Source organism: Archocentrus centrarchus, chromosome 5, assembly GCF_007364275.1.
Source record: "Archocentrus centrarchus isolate MPI-CPG fArcCen1 chromosome 5, fArcCen1, whole genome shotgun sequence".
NCBI classification, from domain to species: domain Eukaryota; kingdom Metazoa; phylum Chordata; class Actinopteri; order Cichliformes; family Cichlidae; genus Archocentrus; species Archocentrus centrarchus.
Window position 1 is genome coordinate 8657151 of NC_044350.1, and position 21438 is coordinate 8678588.

At 45.5% G+C, this 21438-nt stretch overlaps 1 protein-coding gene across 1 annotated transcript; it reads right to left on the bottom strand.

The window, feature by feature from the left end:
• Positions 1-2929: 2929 nt before the first annotated feature.
• LOC115780698 (cadherin-like protein 26) lies at positions 2930-21138 on the bottom strand. Its single transcript, XM_030730043.1, has 17 exons — positions 21118-21138; positions 20584-20706; positions 19941-20090; positions 12134-12275; positions 11862-12025; positions 11419-11550; positions 6962-7144; positions 6472-6788; positions 6245-6387; positions 5931-6155; positions 4241-4465; positions 4024-4148; positions 3853-3939; positions 3668-3754; positions 3534-3587; positions 3368-3454; positions 2930-3285 (listed from the first exon to the last, which is right to left on the bottom strand). Exons 1-17 carry the CDS (start codon positions 21136-21138, stop codon positions 3070-3072), a joined length of 2481 nt encoding a protein of 826 aa, XP_030585903.1. The 3' UTR covers positions 2930-3069.
• Positions 21139-21438: the final 300 nt, after the last annotated feature.

Genomic DNA, 21438 nt, shown 5'->3' on the forward strand with positions numbered 1-21438 from the left:
AATATATAAGGCAAAAACAAAGTCTATCCAGTCTATCTGACCAGCTTGAAATTTGTCATGAGCACCTTTTCTTCAACACAGCCTGAACTCTCTGAGGCACCTTTCTTGTCATTTCTTTAAGTAGTCTTTAGGAATAGTTCTCCAGGCTTCTTGAAGGACATTCAAAGCTCTTCTTTGGATGTTGGCTGCCTTTTGTTCTGTTCTCTGTCGAGATGATCCCACACTGCTTCAATAACATTGAGGTCCGGGTCAATCCATGACTGACAGTGTCCCATTTTGTGTTTTTCCATCCAGGCATTGTTTTATTGAATTGGCAGTGTGTTTGGGATCATTGTCATGCTGAAAATTTAAGCCACTGAAGGGCCAGATACATCTCTTAGGTCCTGTGTCAAGTCTTTGCTGTATTTTTTTTTTTCTGTTTCTTAAGGACATGACTTTCAGATATGGTTCATCTGCTGCAGACAGGTTTTTAGGTCTGCTACTTTTTCTTTTGTCCTCCACTTGTCCAGTTTTTTCAACTTATTAAGGACACATTGCACACCACGCTAACATATACCAAGTTTTTGGCTAATAGCTCTTTGGGAATCACCTTGTTGGTGCAAAAAAACACAATTTTATGCCTGTCAAACCGTGTTGTCTTTGGCGTTTGTCATAGATTTGGCTAAAGAAAGGGGAATAAAATGTCTCTTATGTTGTGACACAACACTGGTTTTTCCCTTCTACTTGGTGCCTCTTTTATGATTAAATGATTGAAGCTTAATTCTGAATTTTCCCCTCCTCTGTCTTTGGGGAAATAGCTCTGCACTTGACTGTGTTGGGTGTGTTCTTGTTGTCTGACCCAACCACAGGAGTATTTTCCCTGGTGACATTCATGGTCTGGCTGTCAAAGGACGATTTTGAAGATGCGGAGGAGACGATGGACTTGGCGTCAAGACTCTCAAGGACATGTTGAAAAAGTCCATTACTGATGGCATCCTCGCTGTGGTTGTTATTTCCTGGAATACGAGAAAGCCATCAGTCATTGTTAGTGATCAAGTTGTGCTGCTGTAAATTTTTAAGGTTCTGTTCTGATTCCAATTTCCTTACCTGGCAGTGGGGAAGTCAGCACTCCTTCTTCTCCCACAGAGCTGAAGAAGACGTCCAAACCCTCCTGGTCAGAGATGTCAGTCAGCTCCATTTGATCCAGAAAGTTCACATTCACCTCCATAGAAGAGATGCTACCAGTAGGAACTACAATATGCATGCGTTTCAGGGTGGCTGTTGTTCAGGTAGTAGCAGGTCATCTACTAATCAGAAAGTCGGTGGTTCAATTCCTGGTTGCTCCAGTCCTTAGGCAAGATAGTGAACCCCAAGTGGCTCTCTGAATGTGAATGTATGTGAATGATAGATAGAAAGTGCTTCAGTGTAGAAAAAAAAAAAGTGCTTGCATGAATGAGGCATGTTGTATAAAGTGCTTTGAGTGCTCGAGGAGAAAAGTGTTCTATAAGAACCAGTCCACTTACCATTTATACGGCATAAGTTTGTGCATAAACACTAACAGTCCGACTCACATCCCTTGTAATCTCTGATTCAAAGGTGTGCTGAGGACATGCTGGAAGACCTCCTCAAAGAAACGCTGCCTCTCTCACAGATTGAGCTGCTGCGCTGCATCCCCATCTGGGAGCCTCTGGCTGTGCTCAGTCTCTGCTGGCAGTCACCACAGAAGAAGAGCAACTTGGACACCAGCTCAGCTGAAAGTTTTCACCTCATCTGTGGAGTTTTGGAGCCAGAAGGCAGCCGAGGCTGCAAACACCACAGCAGGGTGGGGTTCACAGACTAGTGGTGAGATGTGGTGGTCATTAAGACCATCTGATGTTGAACAATGTTTATTTTGAGACCCATTATACAGGTGCCCAGGGGTCAAAAGATGGTAACCAGAAGGTGAAGACTGCATAGAGATCAATTTTTCAATATAGGTGAGATTTTCTGTTACAATGTTAACCGTTTTTCTTGTTCACACAATCGCTGAAAGGTGACAGGCTGTCATACATGTGCAGAGGTCTGGAATCAAACAATCAAAACCCTCTGCTGCATGACCACATCAGCCACTGGAGCAATACTCAAACACGTCTCAATCATTTTTACAAAAATTTTACAAATACATAAACAGACAAGGCAACATTTATGCAGGGGCTTGATAAAATCTGATATTTACATGTTACATGATAGTTACATTTTTACATGATATTTATAGCTTAACTGTAAAAAGACACCATTAAGTGGCTTCAGTTCATCTTTCAAGGAGGAAAACAAAAAGAAATCTGTAATCTTAAACTGACTGGAATGATCTTCTGTATCTAAGATTCAAAATGTTTATCAGTATATTGTCCATTGAAGAAATTCCAATAACACACTGCTTTTTCTGAAAAACCCAGCCCTACTGCTCTGAAGAAAACACTAACCACACTACACCAGCCCATTTCACTAAATCAGTGCTGATCTAATGATTGCTATGCAAACTGAACTGTCAGTTCTCTTAGTAAAGTATTCTTGTTTGAGATATCATGTGATTTTATATCATTTTCCTCCCTCCTTTGCATCATCGTAATAAAGCTCAGTGCATTTCCAGTGTGAGCAAGTAAATGGGTAAACTGCAGAACAGTGAGACTGAAATAAGAAACACTAGATGGAGTAGATATTCCAAATATCAGAGCACACACACAACAGATGGTACAGTAAGCTATGAGTACAGACTTTATATATATATATATATATATATATATATATATATATATATATATATATATATATATATAGATATATATATATAGATATAGATATATATAGATATATATATATATATATATATATATATATATATATATATATATATATATATATATATATATATATATATATATATATATATATATAGATAGATAGATAGATAGATAGATAGATAGATAGATAGATAGATAGATAGATAGTCTAAGGGAGAGGCCAGTCACCCTTCGGAGGAAGAACAGAATCCGAGGGTTAAATGTGTTCTTCCCCACATTTAGAATAAAAATATTCTGTTACAGAATATATTCAGTCTTGTAGTTCTGGGCCACAGATGGAAGCCAGCTGGTGGAACTTTGGGCCCAGGTCTTCCAGTGTGTCCTGAAATGACCCCTGTTCAGAAATACAGATGGGAGATAAAGAAGGCTGCAGGTCAGAGGTATTGTCTGAGTCCCCTTCTTCTGTATAAATGTGAGGCGCATAGTCCAACAAGTCCCCTTCTTGCTTCTGGAGCAGGTCCAGCTTCTGGAAATGGAGGCATATGGTCATGAATTTTTTTCATACTTATTCAGCATAGGAGACATGATATACTAAAGAGCCCACAAACCTGATGAAGTAGCATGAGGGCACATGACTGTAAACCAGATTTGACGTTTTGTGTTTGGAAGAAGTTCATGGCACCCATGTCTTCAAACTGCACACACACAGTTCACACATTTCATCATCTCATACCTAAAAGTAAAAAGAAGAAACACAACTCTCTGGTATTCTACCTGGTAGGTGTCGTCACAGCCTGTGGATATGAGAGAATTCCAGGTTGTCTGAAACTGGAAGAAAGCAAAGATACAATTAATATTTTAAGATCCATTTTTAAGACATCCTTGATCTTCACTGGGTGCATACAGACCTGGTTCCCAGTGTTGCTGTATTGGTAGGACAGGTTGTCTCTTCTGGAATTCCTATAGTGTGAATGGATGAAGCTCTGATTCACATCCTGTTGCAAAGGATGACAGCTGATATGTAGAGGAATCTCCTCACACTTTCAACTAATGCTTTTACAAAAAGTATGTGCTCCATGGAAGAATGACCTACCTTAGGTTTTGAATTAAAGCAGTGACTACTGACAATATGTGGACTTTGGAAATTAGATCCATTATAGCCAATAATGCAGTCGGGAATCTTTAAAGAAAAATAAATGGTATTTACTGGTATTTGCCTAAAACTGGGTCATTAGCATGGTTACTAATTTTTCTCAGCAGTGACCTGGACATTTTCTCCTGGCGCCTCAGTGTTTGATCGGAGGAGGGTTGTTTCAGAGCAGTCAACAGGCTGCATAGTGATGAACTCTCTCTTTTTGCGTGAGATGCTGAACACCATCAGCAACACAACTGTCAAACAGAAGAATTAAATTTGTGGTGGATTCACAGGGTTGTTACCACACACATCACAGTACTCCTAGATCAAATACGATTTTCCTTACATAGAAGTAGTAACAGTGAAGAAACTATTATGCATAAAGCATAAAGGCCAAGATTTGCTCCAGCGTTTCGGCGTTTTTTGTGACAGTTGGGTGTCACAGTGCAGTCACACGCAGCCACACTGAGGTTGTAAACTCCAAATGCTCCCTGTATGTCGGAGATCTTTAGCTGAATTGTGTGGTGACCAGCGTACACACTGGGCTCCTTCACCAGACCAGCTGTGTCACCTTTAAGAAATAATCACAAAATTACTTAATGTGCACTGTAAAAAAAAAAAAAAATCTGTAAGTTAATAGATTTTTTTCTATAAATTTTGCAGAATTTTCCCATTATGTTTTAATATGTGGAATATCAATAAAATTGCAATTATTGTTAATTACAGTGAATTAACACATCTAATGTAAAAAGAAAATAAAGTGAAAAATGATGTGTGAATAACCCTGATTTAATTTTTTTACTAAAAATTAATTTGTCCAGACAGAAAAGACTGTAAAAATACAATCACAATGATAATTTCCAGAATGTGTCATCTTTCTCTTAAAGATAAAAATAGTAAATTCTAGTTTGTTGTTGTAAATATATATCTAAAATCTGATGTATTGAGTGTAAAATGACACAAAAAGTGTCTCTAATTTTACATGGATTTGTTCATTAAATAACAGATATATTGTGTCATTTTGGAAGTTTTCACCACAAAAATGTTGGGAAAAAAATTGTATAATTTTTATTATTCTATCCATCCATCCATCCATCCACCTCCTTCAGCTTATCTAGGACTGGGTGCAGGGGCAGCAGCCCAAGCAGAAAACCCCAGACCTCCCTCTCCCCAGCCACCTCCTCCAGCTTATCCTGGGGAACACAAAGCCATTCCCAGGCTAGCTGAGAGATAGAATCTCTCCAGCATGTTCTGGCTCCGCCCTTCCAGTAGGACAGGCCTGGAACACCTCACCCAGGAGGTACCGAGGAGGCAGCTTAATCAGATTCCTGAACCACCTCAACTGGCTCCTGTCAATGTGGAGCAGAACAGGCTCTACTCTGAGCCGCTCCCGAATGACTGCACTCCTCCCCCTAGTTCTAAGGGAGAGGCCAGTCACCCTTCGGAGGAAGCTCGCTTGTATCCGTGATCTCATTCTTTCGGTCACAACCCAAAGCTTGTGTCCACAGGCTCGGGCAGCCAGGGACAGAGATCAAACAGTAAATCAGCAGCGCTGCTTTTATGCTCAGTGCCCTCATTGCCATGACGAACCGATACAGCATCAGCATCACTGCAGCCACAGCCCCAATTTGTCTGTCAATCCTTCACTCCCCTAACACGTGAACAAGGCCCCAAGATATTTAAACTCCTCCACTTGGGGCAGCAATTTTAATTTTCTATTATTTTTTTTATGAGTATATAACATCTGCATGTATTACTAAACTGTCACAACAGCTTACAGCCCAACCACCCCAAGCAAGCCTGATCTCATTTGTTCTCGGCAGCTAAACAGGGTCAGGCCTGGTTAGTATTGGATAGGAGACCACCTGGGAATATCAGGTGCCAATGGGCCTGGCTGTATCTCAGGGAGTAGAGCAGATTACTTATTGGGAACAGAAAATTTCCATTTTTAATTATACTTTTCTGGTGCCCTAGCTGTTTTTTTTACTTATTTTTCTTTAAAATAGTGTGTCACTACATAGCATGGATGTTTCTACCATAGGCAGGATTCAGGCTCCATTTTCCTTCCACATTCCCCAACAGTTCAAATGTGAAAGGCCCTCCGTACGGTACGTCATCCGGGTCAGAGGCCATGATGTTGGTGGTTGTGGGGGCATCGGACACGCACACATCCAGGCTGTCCACTCTTGGCTTTGGCACGTTGTCATTCTGGTCAGTCACATGGATATGCAGTGTAGCTGTACCTGTCATAGGTGGGTTACCTGTCCAAGATTCATTAATAAAAGTGTGTCTTTGAGTAGTTGATTTTCAGTGTTCTTAATTTTTAGATACATATTCAGAGTGTGTTTACCATTGTCAACTGCATACACTAAGATGGTGTAGAGGCCGTTAACAACGTGTGGAGATTCTCTGTCAGGTGTCTTGATCATTGTGATGTCACCTGTGTGGGGATTCACGATCACCCAGCCAGCAGAATCATTTCCTATCTTGTAACTGTGGACAAATTCAGTGCATGTTAACAAAAGTCAGAGGGTTCAGATTAGAGCTCAGACATGTTTAATTAAATCTATCGCTTACACAAAATCTCGCGCATGACTGGAGTCAGGATCCACAGCGGTAACTTTCTCCACCCAGGTTCCAACTGGTGCGTTCTCCTCCACCACGACCTTTTTCGTGGTCACAGTGAACTGAGGAGGGTCGTTGTTATCCTCCACTTCAATGGTGACTTGTACAGAATCAGGCTCAGCTGCACCAGAGGGATCGTGGCCTTTAATGGTGTCAACTTTCCAGAGGCCTGAGGATGTCCTCTCTTTCACGTTACAGGAGTAATATGGTGCCTCATTTTCCACTGAGATCAACAGCTCCCTCTGTGCCCCCTTCTCAAAGTCTAAAGGCTGAAATTATTATTTGTGAAATTCAAAAAATATTCTGAATCACGTTACATAAGAGCATAAGAGCGCTCAAAGCTAACAGTTAGCTTTGAGCGCAGGGTTGACAAAAATGTGGTAATTGCAGGGAAGGTGTGGCTGTAACTGTAATGTAAGGCATGCAGCCAAATACAACTTACTTTAACTACTGTCAGGATTCCATCATTAGTATCTAAGTCAGTTACTATCCTGAAGTGCTCTCCCTCATCACCATGTACGGTGTATCTGGCTCTCCATGCTGAGGTGTGGGGGGTGTCTTTGTCTGTCACATGCAGCCGCAGAGGAGAGACCCCAGTCGCAAGCTCCTTCACTTTGCCAGTGCCCTGGGGTTTGAATACAGTGTGCAGCAATAAGACATGTAGAAATGTGTAGAAGAATTTCACAGTGTGAATACACAATTTTGAAATCTATACATTTCCCTTTCCTTTGTGTGTTTATTGATATCACAGGTTATTCATTCAAAGAGTCAGAGTGGACTATAAACTGTTTATATTCCTTCTGATAATTTAATCAGTTATCTTTTTAGAAAATAATGATTTGGTGGTTCTAAGATTTTTATGGCAGGTTAAACACATTATATTGCCAAAAGTTTCACTCACTCATCCAAATCATTGAATTCAGGTGTTCCTGAATTGGAAATGGCAGAGTTGGTATATTTGATTTCATACTAGTTATAAAACATCTTTTAGCTTCTTGTCACATAACTGAAAAATCTTTGTTTTATCATTTCTCACAATACATGGCAGAAATTTATTTGTTTGTGGAGTCGGTATAGTCTATGGACACTTTTTATTTTCCTTGTAATCAGTCTGTTATTTAAGCAGGTATCTTTTAATAAAATATTGATGTGGTGCATGAAGTATCTTCCTCCATCCATCCATCCATCCATCCATTTTCTTCCGCTTATCCGGGGCCGGGTCGCGGGGGCAGAAGCCTAAGCAGAGAAGCCCAGGCTTCCCTCTCCCCAGCCACCTCCTCCAGCTCATCCGGAGGGACCCCAAGGCGTTCCCAGGCCAGCCGAGATACATAATCTCTCCAGCGTGTCCTGGGTCTACCACGGGGCCTCTTCCCGGTGGGACATGCCCGGAGACCTCACCCAGGAGGCGGCCAGGAGGCATCCTAATCAGATGCCCGAGCCACCTCAACTGGCTCCTTTCGATGTGGAGGAGCAGCGGCTCTACTCTGAGCCCCTCCTGGATGGCCGCACTCCTCACCCTATCTCTAAGGGAGAGGCCAGCCACCCTTCGAAGGAAACTCATTTCTGCCGCTTGTATTCGCGATCTTATTCTTTCGGTCACTACCCAAAGCTCGTGACCATAGGTGAGGGTAGGAACGTAGATCGACCGGTAAATCGAGAGCTTCGCTTTTACGCTAAGCTCCCTCTTCACCACGACGGACCGGTGCAGCGTCCGCATCACTGCAGAAGCAGCCCCGATCCGCCTATCGATCTCCCGTTCCCTTCTCCCATCACTCGTGAACAAGACCCCGAGATACTTAAACTCCTCCACTTGAGGCAAGAACTCGTTCCTGAGCCGGAGATGGCACTCCACCCTTTTCCGGCTGAGGACCATGGCCTCAGACTTAGAGGTGCTGATTCTCATGCCAGCCGCTTCACACTCGGCTGCGAACCGTTCCACTGCGAGCTGGAGGCCCCCCCCTGATGAAGCCAACAGAACCGCATCATCTGCAAAAAGCAGAGATGAGACTCTGAGGCCACCAAGGAAGAAGCCTTCCGCCACCTGGCTACGCCTAGAAATTCTGTCCATAAAAATTATGAACAGAATCGGTGACAAAGGGCAGCCCTGACGGAGTCCAACACCCACAGGAAACGAATCCGACTTATTATCGGCTATACGGACCAAGCTCTCACTGTGGTTGTACAAGGACTGAATGGCCCGCAACAATGGGCCAGACACCCCATACTCCCGCAGAACCTCCCAAAGGACACCCCGAGGGACGTGGTCGAATGCCTTCTCCAAGTCCACAAAGCACATGTAGACTGGTTGGGCAAACTCCCACGCACACTCAAATATCCTTGAGAGGATAAAGAGCTGGTCCAGAGTTCCACGACCAGGACGAAAACCGCATTGTTCCTCCCGAATCCGAGGTTCGACTAACGGACGCACCCTCCTTTCCAGCACCCTGGCATAGACCTTACCGGGGAGGCTGAGTAGTGTGATCCCCCGAAAGTTGGAGCACACCCTCCGGTCTCCCTTCTTAAAGATGGGGACCACCACCCCGGTCTGCCAATCCAATGGCACTGCCCCAGATCTCCACACGATGTTGCAGAGGCGTGTCAACCAAGACAGCCCTACAACATCCAGAGCCTTCAGGAACTCAGGGCGAATCTCGTCCACCCCAGGGGCTCTGCCACCAAGGAGTTGTTTAACTACCTCAGTGACCTCACCCCCAGTGATGGTCAAGTCATCCCCCTCATCCCCAGTCTCTGCTTCCACTACAGAAGGCGTGTCAGTGGGATTCAGAAGGTCCTCGAAGTATTCCTTCCACTGTCCGACTATAGCCTCAGTTGAAGTCAGCAGCACCCCCCCCCCCCCGCACTATAAACAGTGTGAGTGAAGCACTGCTTTCCCCTCCTGAGTCGCCTGACGGTTTGCCAGAATCGCTTCGATGCCATCCGAAAGTCTTTTTCCATAGCCTCACCGAACTCCTCCCACACCCGAGTTTTTGCTTTGGTCACTACCCGAGCTGCATTCCGCTTGGCCTGTTGATACCTGTCAGCTGCCTCCGGAGTCCCACAGGCTAACCAAGCCCGATAGGACTCTTTCTTCAGCTTGATGGCTCCCTTCACCTCCGGTGACCACCATCTGGTTCGGGGGTTACCACCACGACAGGCACCAACCACCTTGCAGCCACAGCTCTGAGCAGCAGCCTCAACAATGGAGGTGCGGAACATGGTCCATTCGGACTCAATGTCCTCAGCCTCCCTCGGAATGCTGTCGAAGTTCTGCCGAAGGTGGGAGTTGAAGATCTCCCGGACTGGGGCTTCTGCCAGGCGTTCCCAGCACACCCTCACAATACGTTTAGGTGTGCCAGGTCTGTCCAGCATCTTCCCACGCCACCTGATCCAACTCACCACCAGGTGGTGATCAGTTGACAGCTCAGCTCCTCTCTTCACCCGAGTGTCCAGAACATACGGCCGCAGATCTGATGATACGGTTACAAAATCGATCATCGACCTGCGACCTAGGGTGTCCTGGTGCCATGTGCACTTATGGACATCCTTGTGTTCGAACACGGTGTTTGTTATGGACAAACTGTGGTTTGCACAGAAGTCCAATAACAAAACACCATTCAGGTTCAGATCAGGCAGGCCGTTCCTCCCAATCACGCCCCTCCAGGTCTCACTGTCATTGCCCACGTGAGCGTTGAAGTCTCCCAGCAAGACTATGGAGTCACCAGATGGAGCACTCTCCAGCACCCCGCCCAGCAACTCCAAAAAGGGTGGGTACCCTGAACTGTCATTCGGCACATAAGCGCAAACAACAGTTAGGACCCGTTCCCCAGCCCGAAGGCGCAGGGAAACTACCCTCTCGTCCACTGGTGAAAACTCCGACATACAGGCAGCAAGCCGGGGGGATACAAGAATACCCACCCCAGCTCGCCGCCTCTCACCGAGGGCAACTCCAGACTGGAACAGAGTCCAGCCCTTCTCCAGGAGACTGGTTCCAGAGCCCAGGCCATGCGTTGAGGTGAGCCCAACTATATCTAGCTGGTATCTCTCAACCTCACGCACTAGCTCAGGCTCCTTCCCCACCAGAGAGGTGACATTCCATGTCCCAATAGCCAGTTTCGATAGCCGGGGATCAGTCCGCCAGGGCCTCCGCCCTCGGCCACCGCCCGACACACACTACACCCGACCCCTACGACACCTCCTGCGGGTGGTGGGCCTACAGGAGGGCGGGCCCATGTAACCTCTTCGGGCTGCGCCCGGCCAAGCACCACGGGCTAATGCCTGGCCACCAGACGCTCTCCCTCGCGCTCCCTCCCCAGGCCTGGCTCCAGGGTGGGGCCCCAGTAACCCTATCCCGGGCGGGGTAAACTGTTCCCTTGTTTTTTCACTCATAAGGGTCTTCTGAACCGCTCTTTGTCTGGACCCTCACCCAGGACCAGTTTGCCATGGGAGACCCTACCAGGGGGACAAGCCCCCAGACAACATAGCTCCTGGGATCACTGGGACACACAAACCCCTCCACCACGATAAGGTGGCGATTCACAGAGGAGGAAGTATCTTCCTAAAGGGATTAATCTGTTTTAATCTAATCTAATCAAAAATTTAAAACAACAATGTAACCACATCCACTAACTGGGCTTTAAAATCAGTGTGAATGCAACATAAACATTAGTTTTTCTTCCATTATTTAGATATTATTTTTCACTCTTCTCATTTTTTTTAGTTTGGCTTTACTTATCATAGAAAACACTTTACTTTTACCTTTTCTTTTCTAACTCATATAACCTGTTTTGCCTAATGCACCACCTTTCTGTCTCCCCTGATAGTTCTGTATACACTGGATACAGGTGTGAAACTGCTGAAACTCGTGTTGTTTGGAGTTTGTAACGCCAACTGACTGCCTACCGTTTGACCACTGATGATTGGAAGGTGGTTGTTGCCGTCCCGTATGTGAATCACAACAGTGGTTGAACTGGACAGGCTGATTATGTCACCATGGTCTTTGGCCTCCACCACTACTGTAAACTTTTCAGCCACCTCAACACAAGCAAACGAAGACTTTTAGCATATTTGTAGAATGATAAAGTATTCATACTCATGTATCCTGTTCATTTCCTCCCAAAGTAGTGAGACCATTTGTTGCAAAATCTTATTTACTGTTGGCTTCATGTATTACAGTAATACTGTTTTCTTTTCTTTTTTTATTGCAAGGAAACCACACATGATACCAAACCATGCACAATTATCTAATCAGGTAAGGATCTAGCCAAAAGGGAAATGCCACTTCTCTTCTTACTCATCTTTAAAATGCACTGTACTCCTGACATATCAAGAAACGAGTCTCTTACCTCGTGATTTAAACATCCTTTGAATGAGATTTCCCCAGACTCATCAATAAAGAATTCAGTGTCGCTAATTTTTGGAGATACAGATTTGATTTCATAGTGGAAGGTTGAGTTTAATGTTCCTCTCTGGTCTAGATCATTAGCATGCACTTTCAAAAGACTGGCGCCTGTTGAGAAATGACAAATCAAACTGTATTTAATAATCAGTGATGAATTCAGTTGATTGGAAGAATATATATATATATACACACACGGAGAGAGAGAGAGATTTTTACCTTGTGTGTGTTCCTGATCAACATTAATCTCATACAGATTCCTCTCAAAGCGCGGTGGGTTGTCATTGATGTCCTTTATAGAAATCTGAATTCCTAAACTAGTGTCAATTGATGTGTCCATCTTCCTGGCCTCAAATTTTAGCTAGACATCAAAGTATGTCAACAAAGAGTTACAATAAAAAGAAAAACACAATAAAATTGTTGGACATTATGGATGTATTGTGAGAAATGATAAAACAAAGATTTTTGAGTTATGTGACAAGAAGCTAAAAGATGTTTTATAACTAGTGTTAAGAATTCTTCAAGTAGAGACGTTCATAAGGTTAGACCTTTATTCTGAAACACCCGTTTATTTTGAAAGTGCCTAGTTCATTTCCTGTTTCCAGTGTGTGTTCAGCTTCGCTTGTCATACTAGCAGCAGTACAGCAGTCACTGACGATGTAAGTTGTGTTATGAGAAAGCATGATGATATGTTTAAGTTGGTTATCACTTCTGACAATGTTAGATCCTGTTAGATCGCTCCAAGTGTGTTGTTGAGCTCTATAGAATGTCCGATTTGTAGCGTTAGCATAATCGCGAGTTAGCATAATCGAGCGTTAGCATTACGCTAATTAGCATTACGCTAATTAGCATTATTGTGTGACTGCTAGCTTTCAGTCTATATGTTGAATGGGTGTATGCAGATGATTGCCTGCTCATATGACTGTGCATCTTTCTTTATGTTATGTATCTACAGAAACTGCCATGTATCAAGGCTGCTTCAGTTCGTCATTAAATGTTTAAATCCCTTTGATGAGTCTGTGCTCTCTGACCGGAGCCCTGCTGTGGTCAGTTAATCTGGTACCCAGCAACAGAGGTCGAATCCTCAACAAAGGTCCTTCAAGCCGGATAATTGACTGCTGTAGAATATGTCATCAGAGGAACATTCAGCATCCCTCCCTCACACAGATGTGATGGAGCGACATGTGAGACAGCACCGCACGCCCAAGTACCTAGAAGAATACATCCTTGCCTACAATCCACATACGCCTGCCTTTTCCTCCCACCCCAATGAAGGAGGGTACGAGGAGCAGAGAGGAGCAGCAGCCATTGTGAACAGCGGACAGGCAGATGCCGCGTTTCTTCTAGGCACCAAAGTAACCTCACGCAGGTCAAGTACAGGTGACCCACTGAGCACAGTGTCACTCAAACAACTCATTGACTCTATATCTAGGAGTGAGGAGGAAGAAAGAGCAGAAATAGCTCAAGTCACCAACAAACTGCACCAATATGAATGCAGACAACGTCGTCGTCAAGAACTGTTAGAGCATATTACATCATTCCTGCAGGAAGAAGAGGAGAATGAAGAGTGTCACCGTGTGAAAGATACCACACCCACTCACACACAAACACAGGCACCACTTTGCCCCCCTACCTGTGTCGACTCTACAAACTGCTCCCCATCCACAGAGAAGCAGGTATGCGATAGAGAGCCTCGCACTGAAAGACATACACCAACGAGTGTGATTCCAACATTGGAAGGAGAGGTGGGGCCGAGAGACCACACCTTTGCAGCTGGTAGTGAAAGGGCTAACTCTGCATTCACACCGGTATGTCCGGAACCCATAAGACATTCCAACTCCCCCTATTCAAACATCTCATCCGGTATGGTGACACCAACTTCAACTCACCAGCATCCCATAACAACAGTTCCCTCACCGTCCCAAGTGACAGGCCCGTATTCCGGTGGAGAGGTGTTTATCTCCAGGCACCAGCCCCAGGTACAGCAGCTATTGACGACCACAAGTGTGCCCTATAAGCCCACAGCGGATTATCATGGATCACAAATGGGCCCAAACTACACCTTACCTCAGGATCTCTCAACCTACAGTTCGCACCACTACGCTCCTGTGCAACCACCAACAGTTCCACACCAGGCTCTGCCACCTTTCCCAGCGGTGAGTAACAGCTTCCCAGCTGCTCAGTCACAGATTCCTACAGGCCAAACTATGAATCCATACAACTTTGGTCCACAGCCTCGCTCTATATATGGTGTGCCTAAACCTAAAATCCCAGACTTCACGGCAGATAGTGAAAGGGAGTTTGCTAACCTAAAGTTAGCTTTAGACAACCTACTCGAACCCCATTCTGAACTGACTGAGAAATACAAATACCATGTGCTGCTCGAACACCTAAAACTTCCTGAAGCACAGATGATTGGCCAGGCATGTCGGCATGAGCCATTCCCATACACAGCAACCATGCAAGCATTACAACTTCAGTACGGCCAGCCACACCAGCTAGCACAGAGCGAAATAGCAGCTATTCTGACAATCCCTGATGTAAAGTCTGGAGATGCACACACCTTCCAGAACTTCGCTCTCAGAGTCCATCTCTTAGTGAGCATGCTGCTTTCCTTAGAGGGACCTCGGGGAATGGAACTCAACTGCTGCTCCCATGTTGACCGCCTACTCAGTAAGCTGCCCAAATATCACAGGGATGGGTTCATTGAATACCTCCAGCTACATGGGAAGCTTAACACCACAAGCCTCAACCCTTACAACCTGCAAGACCTGAATAGCTGGCTACAAAGTAAAGCTCAACAGCAACGCATGTCAAACAGATTAGCACAACGCTATCAATCAGAGAAACCTGCTAGTAGTGGGAAGGAGCAAATCCCATTTAGGGGCAAAGGTCGGAGTGTAGCAGTCTACCATAGTGCAGAACCCAGTCAACTAAGCACCTTCATGCCACCTGGCAAAGGGAAGATGTTTAAAGTACATTGCATCTTCTGTGACAGTAAAGAGCATTACATCAGTCGCTGTCCCAGCATCAAAGAGCAATCAGCTGTAAAACTGGACAGATGGCTAACAGAGACCAAGCGCTGCTGGAAATGTGCGCGTAACCATACACCTGAGTGCTGCAGCCTCAAGAAACCCTGCAGCGATTGCGGTGACATCCACCTCCAAGTGCTCCACAATGCTGCCCAGCGCCGTTCCAACAACCAAGAGTCAAGAGCCTTAGAGAGTCGTGTATACTTGACACCGAGTATAGCGTCCAGTAAAGTACTCCTGAAGGTGGTTCCGGTCTTGTTGCACAACAATTCCAATTCACTAGAGACCTTTGCTGTCTTAGATGATGGAGCACAACGGACAATGATCTTGCCGCTAGCAGTTCAACAGCTCCAGCTGAACGGGGAGTCTGAGACTCTTGCCCTACGCACTGTACGGACGGACGTCACGCACCTGCAAGGGTCAAAGGTTAACTTCGAGATCTCCCCCAAAGAAAACCCACGGAAGCGGTACAAGATACAGGGAGCATTTACAGCAGCAGGTCTAGATCTGGTGGAGCAGACCTACCCCGTGCAGATGTTGCAAAGACGACACTCCCACTTGCGAGGAATACCGCTAACATCATTCGACAAAGCACGGCCACTGGTGTTGCTCGGCTCAGACCATGCGCATCTCATTACCGCCACTAAGCCAACCCGCAGAGGATTTAATGGCGGACCCATAGCCATCCACACAGCCCTCGGATGGGCCCTACAAGGTGCAGAAAGGTGTTTGCCAGGGCAGCCCTCGGCGCAGCAGTGCCTTTTCACCTCAGTTGCTAATCCAGACGAGCAACTGTTCTGGAATGTTGAAAGATTATGGCAACTCGACGTTTTGCCTTTCCGAAATGACAAACTGATTGTGCGCTCTCGTGAGGACCAAGATGCTATCAACCTCCTAGAAACAAAAACTGTGCGCCTGGAAGTTGAAGGAGTCCACCGGTATGCAACCCCCCTCCTTAGAAAACCAGGAGCACCCAAGCTTAACAGCTCAATCCACTCAGTCATGGCCCACCTGAGGAACGCAGAGAAACGGCTCAAGAGAGAACCCGAAAGAGCAGCAATCTACTCAGTTGAGATAGACAAACTCATAAAGACGGGCTATGTTAAGAAACTTCAGCCCAGTGAAGCGGAGCAGTCAGCAGAAGCCTGGTATCTCCCTCACCATCTTGTATGTCACAACAACAAACCACGTCTGGTTTTTGATTGCTCTTTTCGGCATCAAGATGTCTCCCTGAATGAGCAACTCCTACCTGGGCCAATGCTAGGTCCATCGCTGGTGGGTGTCCTCATCCGATTCAGGCAACACCAAGTAGCAGTAAGTGGTGACATCCGTGCGATGTTTCATCAAATCCGCCTTCTACCCGAGGACAGACCACTCCTGCGGTTCATCTGGAGAAACATGCACTGTGAGAACACCCCAGATGTGTATGAATGGCAGGTGTTGCCATTTGGCACAACAAGCAGCCCATGCTGTGCCATCTTTGCACTGCAGCACCATGCTCGCAACTATGAAGAAAGCCATCCGGAAGTGCTACAGTCTGTTCTGCGGAGCTTCTATGTCGATAACTGCCTTGAAAGTTTTCCAACCGGATCTGCAGCCAAAGAAAGAGTTGACCAGCTGCGCACTCTACTGGCAGAGGGAGGGTTCGATCTCAGGCAGTGGGCCAGTAATCAACCATCAGTGATAGCTCATCTTCCCACTGATACAAGATCTTTAGCCACAGACCAGTGGCTGAGCCAGAGCCGTACTGATCCACTTGAACCCACCTTAGGCCTGCGATGGAACTGTGCAGCTGATACCCTGGGCTATCGTATCGAATTATTGAACACTCCACACTGACCATGAGGACAGCCTACCAAGTACTGGCTAGCCAGTATGACCCTTTAGGATTCATGGTACCATTCACAACCCGCGCCAAGGTGCTAATCCAGCAGTTCTGGTCCAAGCAAAGAGGCTGGGATGATCCAGATTTACCGCCTGCCCTCCGAGAATCCTGGGAAGCCTGGGAGAGTGAACTGAAACACCTTAACAAGGTATCTATTCCTCGTTGTTATTCACCAAACCCTGTGGAAGGTCAAGATGTCAAGTTTGATCTTCACATCTTCTGCGATGCTTCGGAGCGAGCCTATGGAGCAGTGGCCTACCTGACAGTCCATACAGGAGACGCCATCTACACCTCCTTCGTGATGGCTAGGTCAAGAGTAGCTCCCAAAAGACAACAGTCTATACCCCACTTAGAACTCTGCGCGGCACTAGCTGGGGCTCAACTTGCCAAACTCCTAGAGACCGAGATGACACTCCCTATCCGACGAACAGTTCTGTGGTCTGACTCCACCACAGTTTTGGAGTGGCTCCAATCAGATTCCTGTCGATATAAAGTGTTTGTCGGGACACGTGTATCAGAGATACAAGAACTGACTGACCGACAAGCTTGGCGGTACATCGACAGTCCAAACAACCCGGCTGATGACATAACGAGGGGAATGTCATTGTTAGACCTAGCAGGACCTGGTCGCTGGAGCCAAGGGCCCCCACTCCTCAAACGAAGCCCCGAACATTGGCCGAAAAAGCCCGAGCACACTATGACAGCAAGCTCGTCGGAACTGAAAAGTATCACCTTTTGCTGCTATACAGCAGTGGACACCGATGATGTCATTCCTGAGGCAACGCAGTACAACTCATGGAAGGAACTAATAGAGGCCACACGACAAGGTCACGGGGCGGCCACAAGCCCAGAACACAGTCAGCTCTTCAGCCACAGGGATGCCGAAATCTTGCTGCTGAGAGGGTGTCAAGTTCATAGCTTCCCAGAAGAAGTTGCTGCCCTTAAAGCACAGAAACCTGTGACAAATCACAGTCGTCTGCTCACCCTCGCCCCAGAATGGGACGCTGAAACCGGTCTCATACGTGTAGGGGGAAGGTTACGGAGACTACAGAACCCAAGCATCGGAGAGGTCCACCCCATTGTGCTGGATCCAAAGCATCCTGCAGTGAAACTTCTGATCAAAGACATGGATGAACGCTTGCTGCACCCAGGCACAGAACGAGTCTATGCTGAATTGCGGCGACAGTATTGGATCTTGCGGGGACGACAAGCCATCCGACACCATCAACTCAACTGCCCAACCTGCCAACGCTGGAGAGCTCAGCCAAAGGTACCACAGATGTCAGACCTGCCCCCACAACGCCTCAGACTACTCTGTCCCCCATTCTACTCAACAGGAGTTGACTGCTTCGGGCCTTACCTAGTGAACATAGGTAGGAGAACAGAAAAGCGATGGGGTGTGATCTTCAAGTGCCTAACAATGCGGGCAGTACACATAGAGCTCCTGACATCCATGGATGTGGATGCCTTCCTCCTTGCACTACGTCGTTTCATCGCCCGGCGTGGTCGGCCAAGGGAGATGTTATCAGACTGGTACCAACTTTCGTGGTGCAGAGCGAGAACTCCGAGAAGCCTTCGCAGCCATGGAACCTCAAGTAAAGGAACAGCTGGCAGAATACCAGATTGATTTCAAGTTCAATCCACCAAATTCTCCCCATTTTGGTGGGGCATGGGAGAGAGAGGTGCGGTCGATCAAAGCAGGCCTTCAAGTCTCAGCAGGTAGCCAGTCCATTCCAGAAGAAGTCCTGTACACAACTCTGGTAGAAGTGGAAGGGATCCTGAACTCGAAACCGCTAGGCTACGTGTCAGCTGATGTGGCCGATCCAGACCCCATCACTCCAAACATCCTCCTTATGGGGCGGCGTGACGCTGCTTTGCCTCAAGTAGTCTATGCTCCAGCAGGCATGGGGAGACGTAGATGGCGCTATTGTCAGACATTAGTCGATCAGTTTTGGCTCCAGTTCACAAGGAACTACTTGCCAAATCTCCAAACCCGGTACAAGTGGCAAAGGTCAACAAAGAGCATTGCTGTGGACTCCATTGTCCTGATCGTAGACCCATCACTGCCAAGAGCTCAATGGCACATCGGGCGAGTCATCAAGACCATCGCTAGCCAGGATGGGTGTATTAGAACGGCAGAAGTCAAGGTCAAAGACAGAGTCTACACACGACCAGTTGCTCGGCTTGTAGAACTTCCTGTCCTTCAGGAAGACAATAAAGACACTTGAAGAATTTCTGTCTTACACATTTACAAGGCAAATGTGGGGGCAGCTGTTAAGAATTCTTCAAGTAGAGACGTTCATAAGGTTAGACCTTTATTCTGAAACACCCGTTTATTTTGAAAGTGCCTAGTTCATTTCCTGTTTCCAGTGTGTGTTCAGCTTCGCTTGTCATACTAGCAGCAGTACAGCAGTCACTGACGTTGTAAGTTGTGTTATGAGAAAGCATGATGATATGTTTAAGTTGGTTATCACTTCTGACAATGTTAGATCCTGTTAGATCGCTCCAAGTGTGTTGTTGAGCTCTATAGAATGTCCGATTTGTAGCGTTAACATAATCGCGAGTTAGCATAATCGAGCGTTAGCATTACGCTAATTAGCATTACGCTAATTAGCATTATTGTGTGACTGCTAGCTTTCAGTCTATATGTTGAATGGGTGTATGCAGATGATTGCCTGCTCATATGACTGTGCATCTTTCTTTATGTTATGTATCTACAGAAACTGCCATGTATCAAGGCTGCTTCAGTTCGTCATTAAATGTTTAAATCCCTTTGATGAGTCTGTGCTCTCTGACCGGAGCCCTGCAGTGGTCAGTTAATCTGGTACCCAGCAACAGAGGTCGAATCCTCAACAACTAGTATGAAATCAAATATACCAACTTTTTTTTCACATCTAAAAATCTAACTTTTTTCCACACAGAACATCTTAAATGATTCTGTTAACAATGAGCACGAGCCCACTGTAATCTGTTCATTCTGCAAACTCATTAACAGTAACAGTAACTAATCTACAATAACAGTTTTTCACTGTCACTGTGAATCATGTTACCTCAGCAGAAAGTGTCTGGCATCACTAAATGTTGGTGTTTAATATGTGTCGATTCTAACCTCAAGCATTTTCTTCTCCTCATAGTCCACGGCCTTGTGGACATACAAAGTGCCAGAGTCTTTGTCAATAGAGAGGGCTCCCATTGGCTCCTGATCTGCTCCTTCTCCGTACAGTTCAAAGTATATTCGATGTTGCCGAACAATATCCACCTACAAATGTTTATAAGGACAGTTTTTGAGGGTATATCAGTGATGCATCACTGATAAATTTACATAATGAAACATGAATGCGTTTCAAGAATGCAAGTGTCCAGATAGTTTATCAATGAACTGATTATTTTTGCATATTAATGGTATTCTGTGGTAATGAAAACCAGAAAATTTAATTCATTGCACACAATGAAGAGAAGGAAAGTCTTGCATGTCTTTCATGTTTTGTTTCAAATATACATTTGAACATGAAACGTGCTTGTAAAAAGGTTAGTGGATTGTTTTAATTGAGTTCCATTTATTCAGGAGATGGCAAACAGCTCCACAGCCAATATCAGGAAAAACAGGCAGCGCTCACCAAAACACTCTAGGTAGATAAGGAACGATACCGTCCAGAGTAAAAATATGTCAACTTGATTTTGATGACCTGTCCCTTTAAGGTCTGCCAATTTATGAAATTCAGAACTGGACTTTTTCTGGTTGAATTCCTTACCTTGCCCAACACATATGGGAAGGGTCCTGGATGGCCCTCCTCAATCTCAAAGGAGTCGGTAATCCATGCTCGTCTTTGACGGCTCAGCAGCTCTGAGCTTGTTGCACCTGACAAACAATAACCCTGGAACACAAACATCCAGGTCAAAGTAGGAATGTTAAGCTATGGGCATAGGCTGAAGTTTATAATTTATATGACTGGGGAAATGAATTTGTTAAAAATTCATTGCTGCATAGTTGATGAACCAGTTCCGCAGGTATTTCTGCAGAAATGCAAAGGTATTTTTCCTGTCCGCAGCGTGACGAGAGAAATGAAACTTTTGATGGCTCATAAACAACCTTAAGTTCATTTTAGCGAGTGTCAGAAAACATTTTCAGTAATTTTTCAGATAATAGATGCGTGGCTACCAAAATTATTTGTGTCTGTATGACAGATGAAGAGCTCCATTGGGGCACACAAGATTTAATTTCATAATTGGCATGTATAAAAAAGAAAATGTAAAGAGTTTAAAACAAAGTAACTGGTGATACGTACCAATAAGAAGAAGCAGAACATGATCCTTGTTCAGTACGTCCAGCTCAGAGTGAGGACTGACGTTTTTCAGAGTAGCAAGACCCAGCTGTCTGCTTTCCCCACCCACACGCCTAACTGCAAACATCCAGTCTGCAGTGTGTGTGTGTGTGTGTATACCTGTCTTTCCGTGGAACCAGCTTTATACCCTTTAACACGTCACTGTTTGCTTGTGACCTTTTTATAGCAGCTGAATAATGCCTACTGTGATCTTGCCATTCAAATACTTCATAGTCACTGACCCTCAGTGTGTAGTATTTAGTCAACAATCACTACTCACTGCTG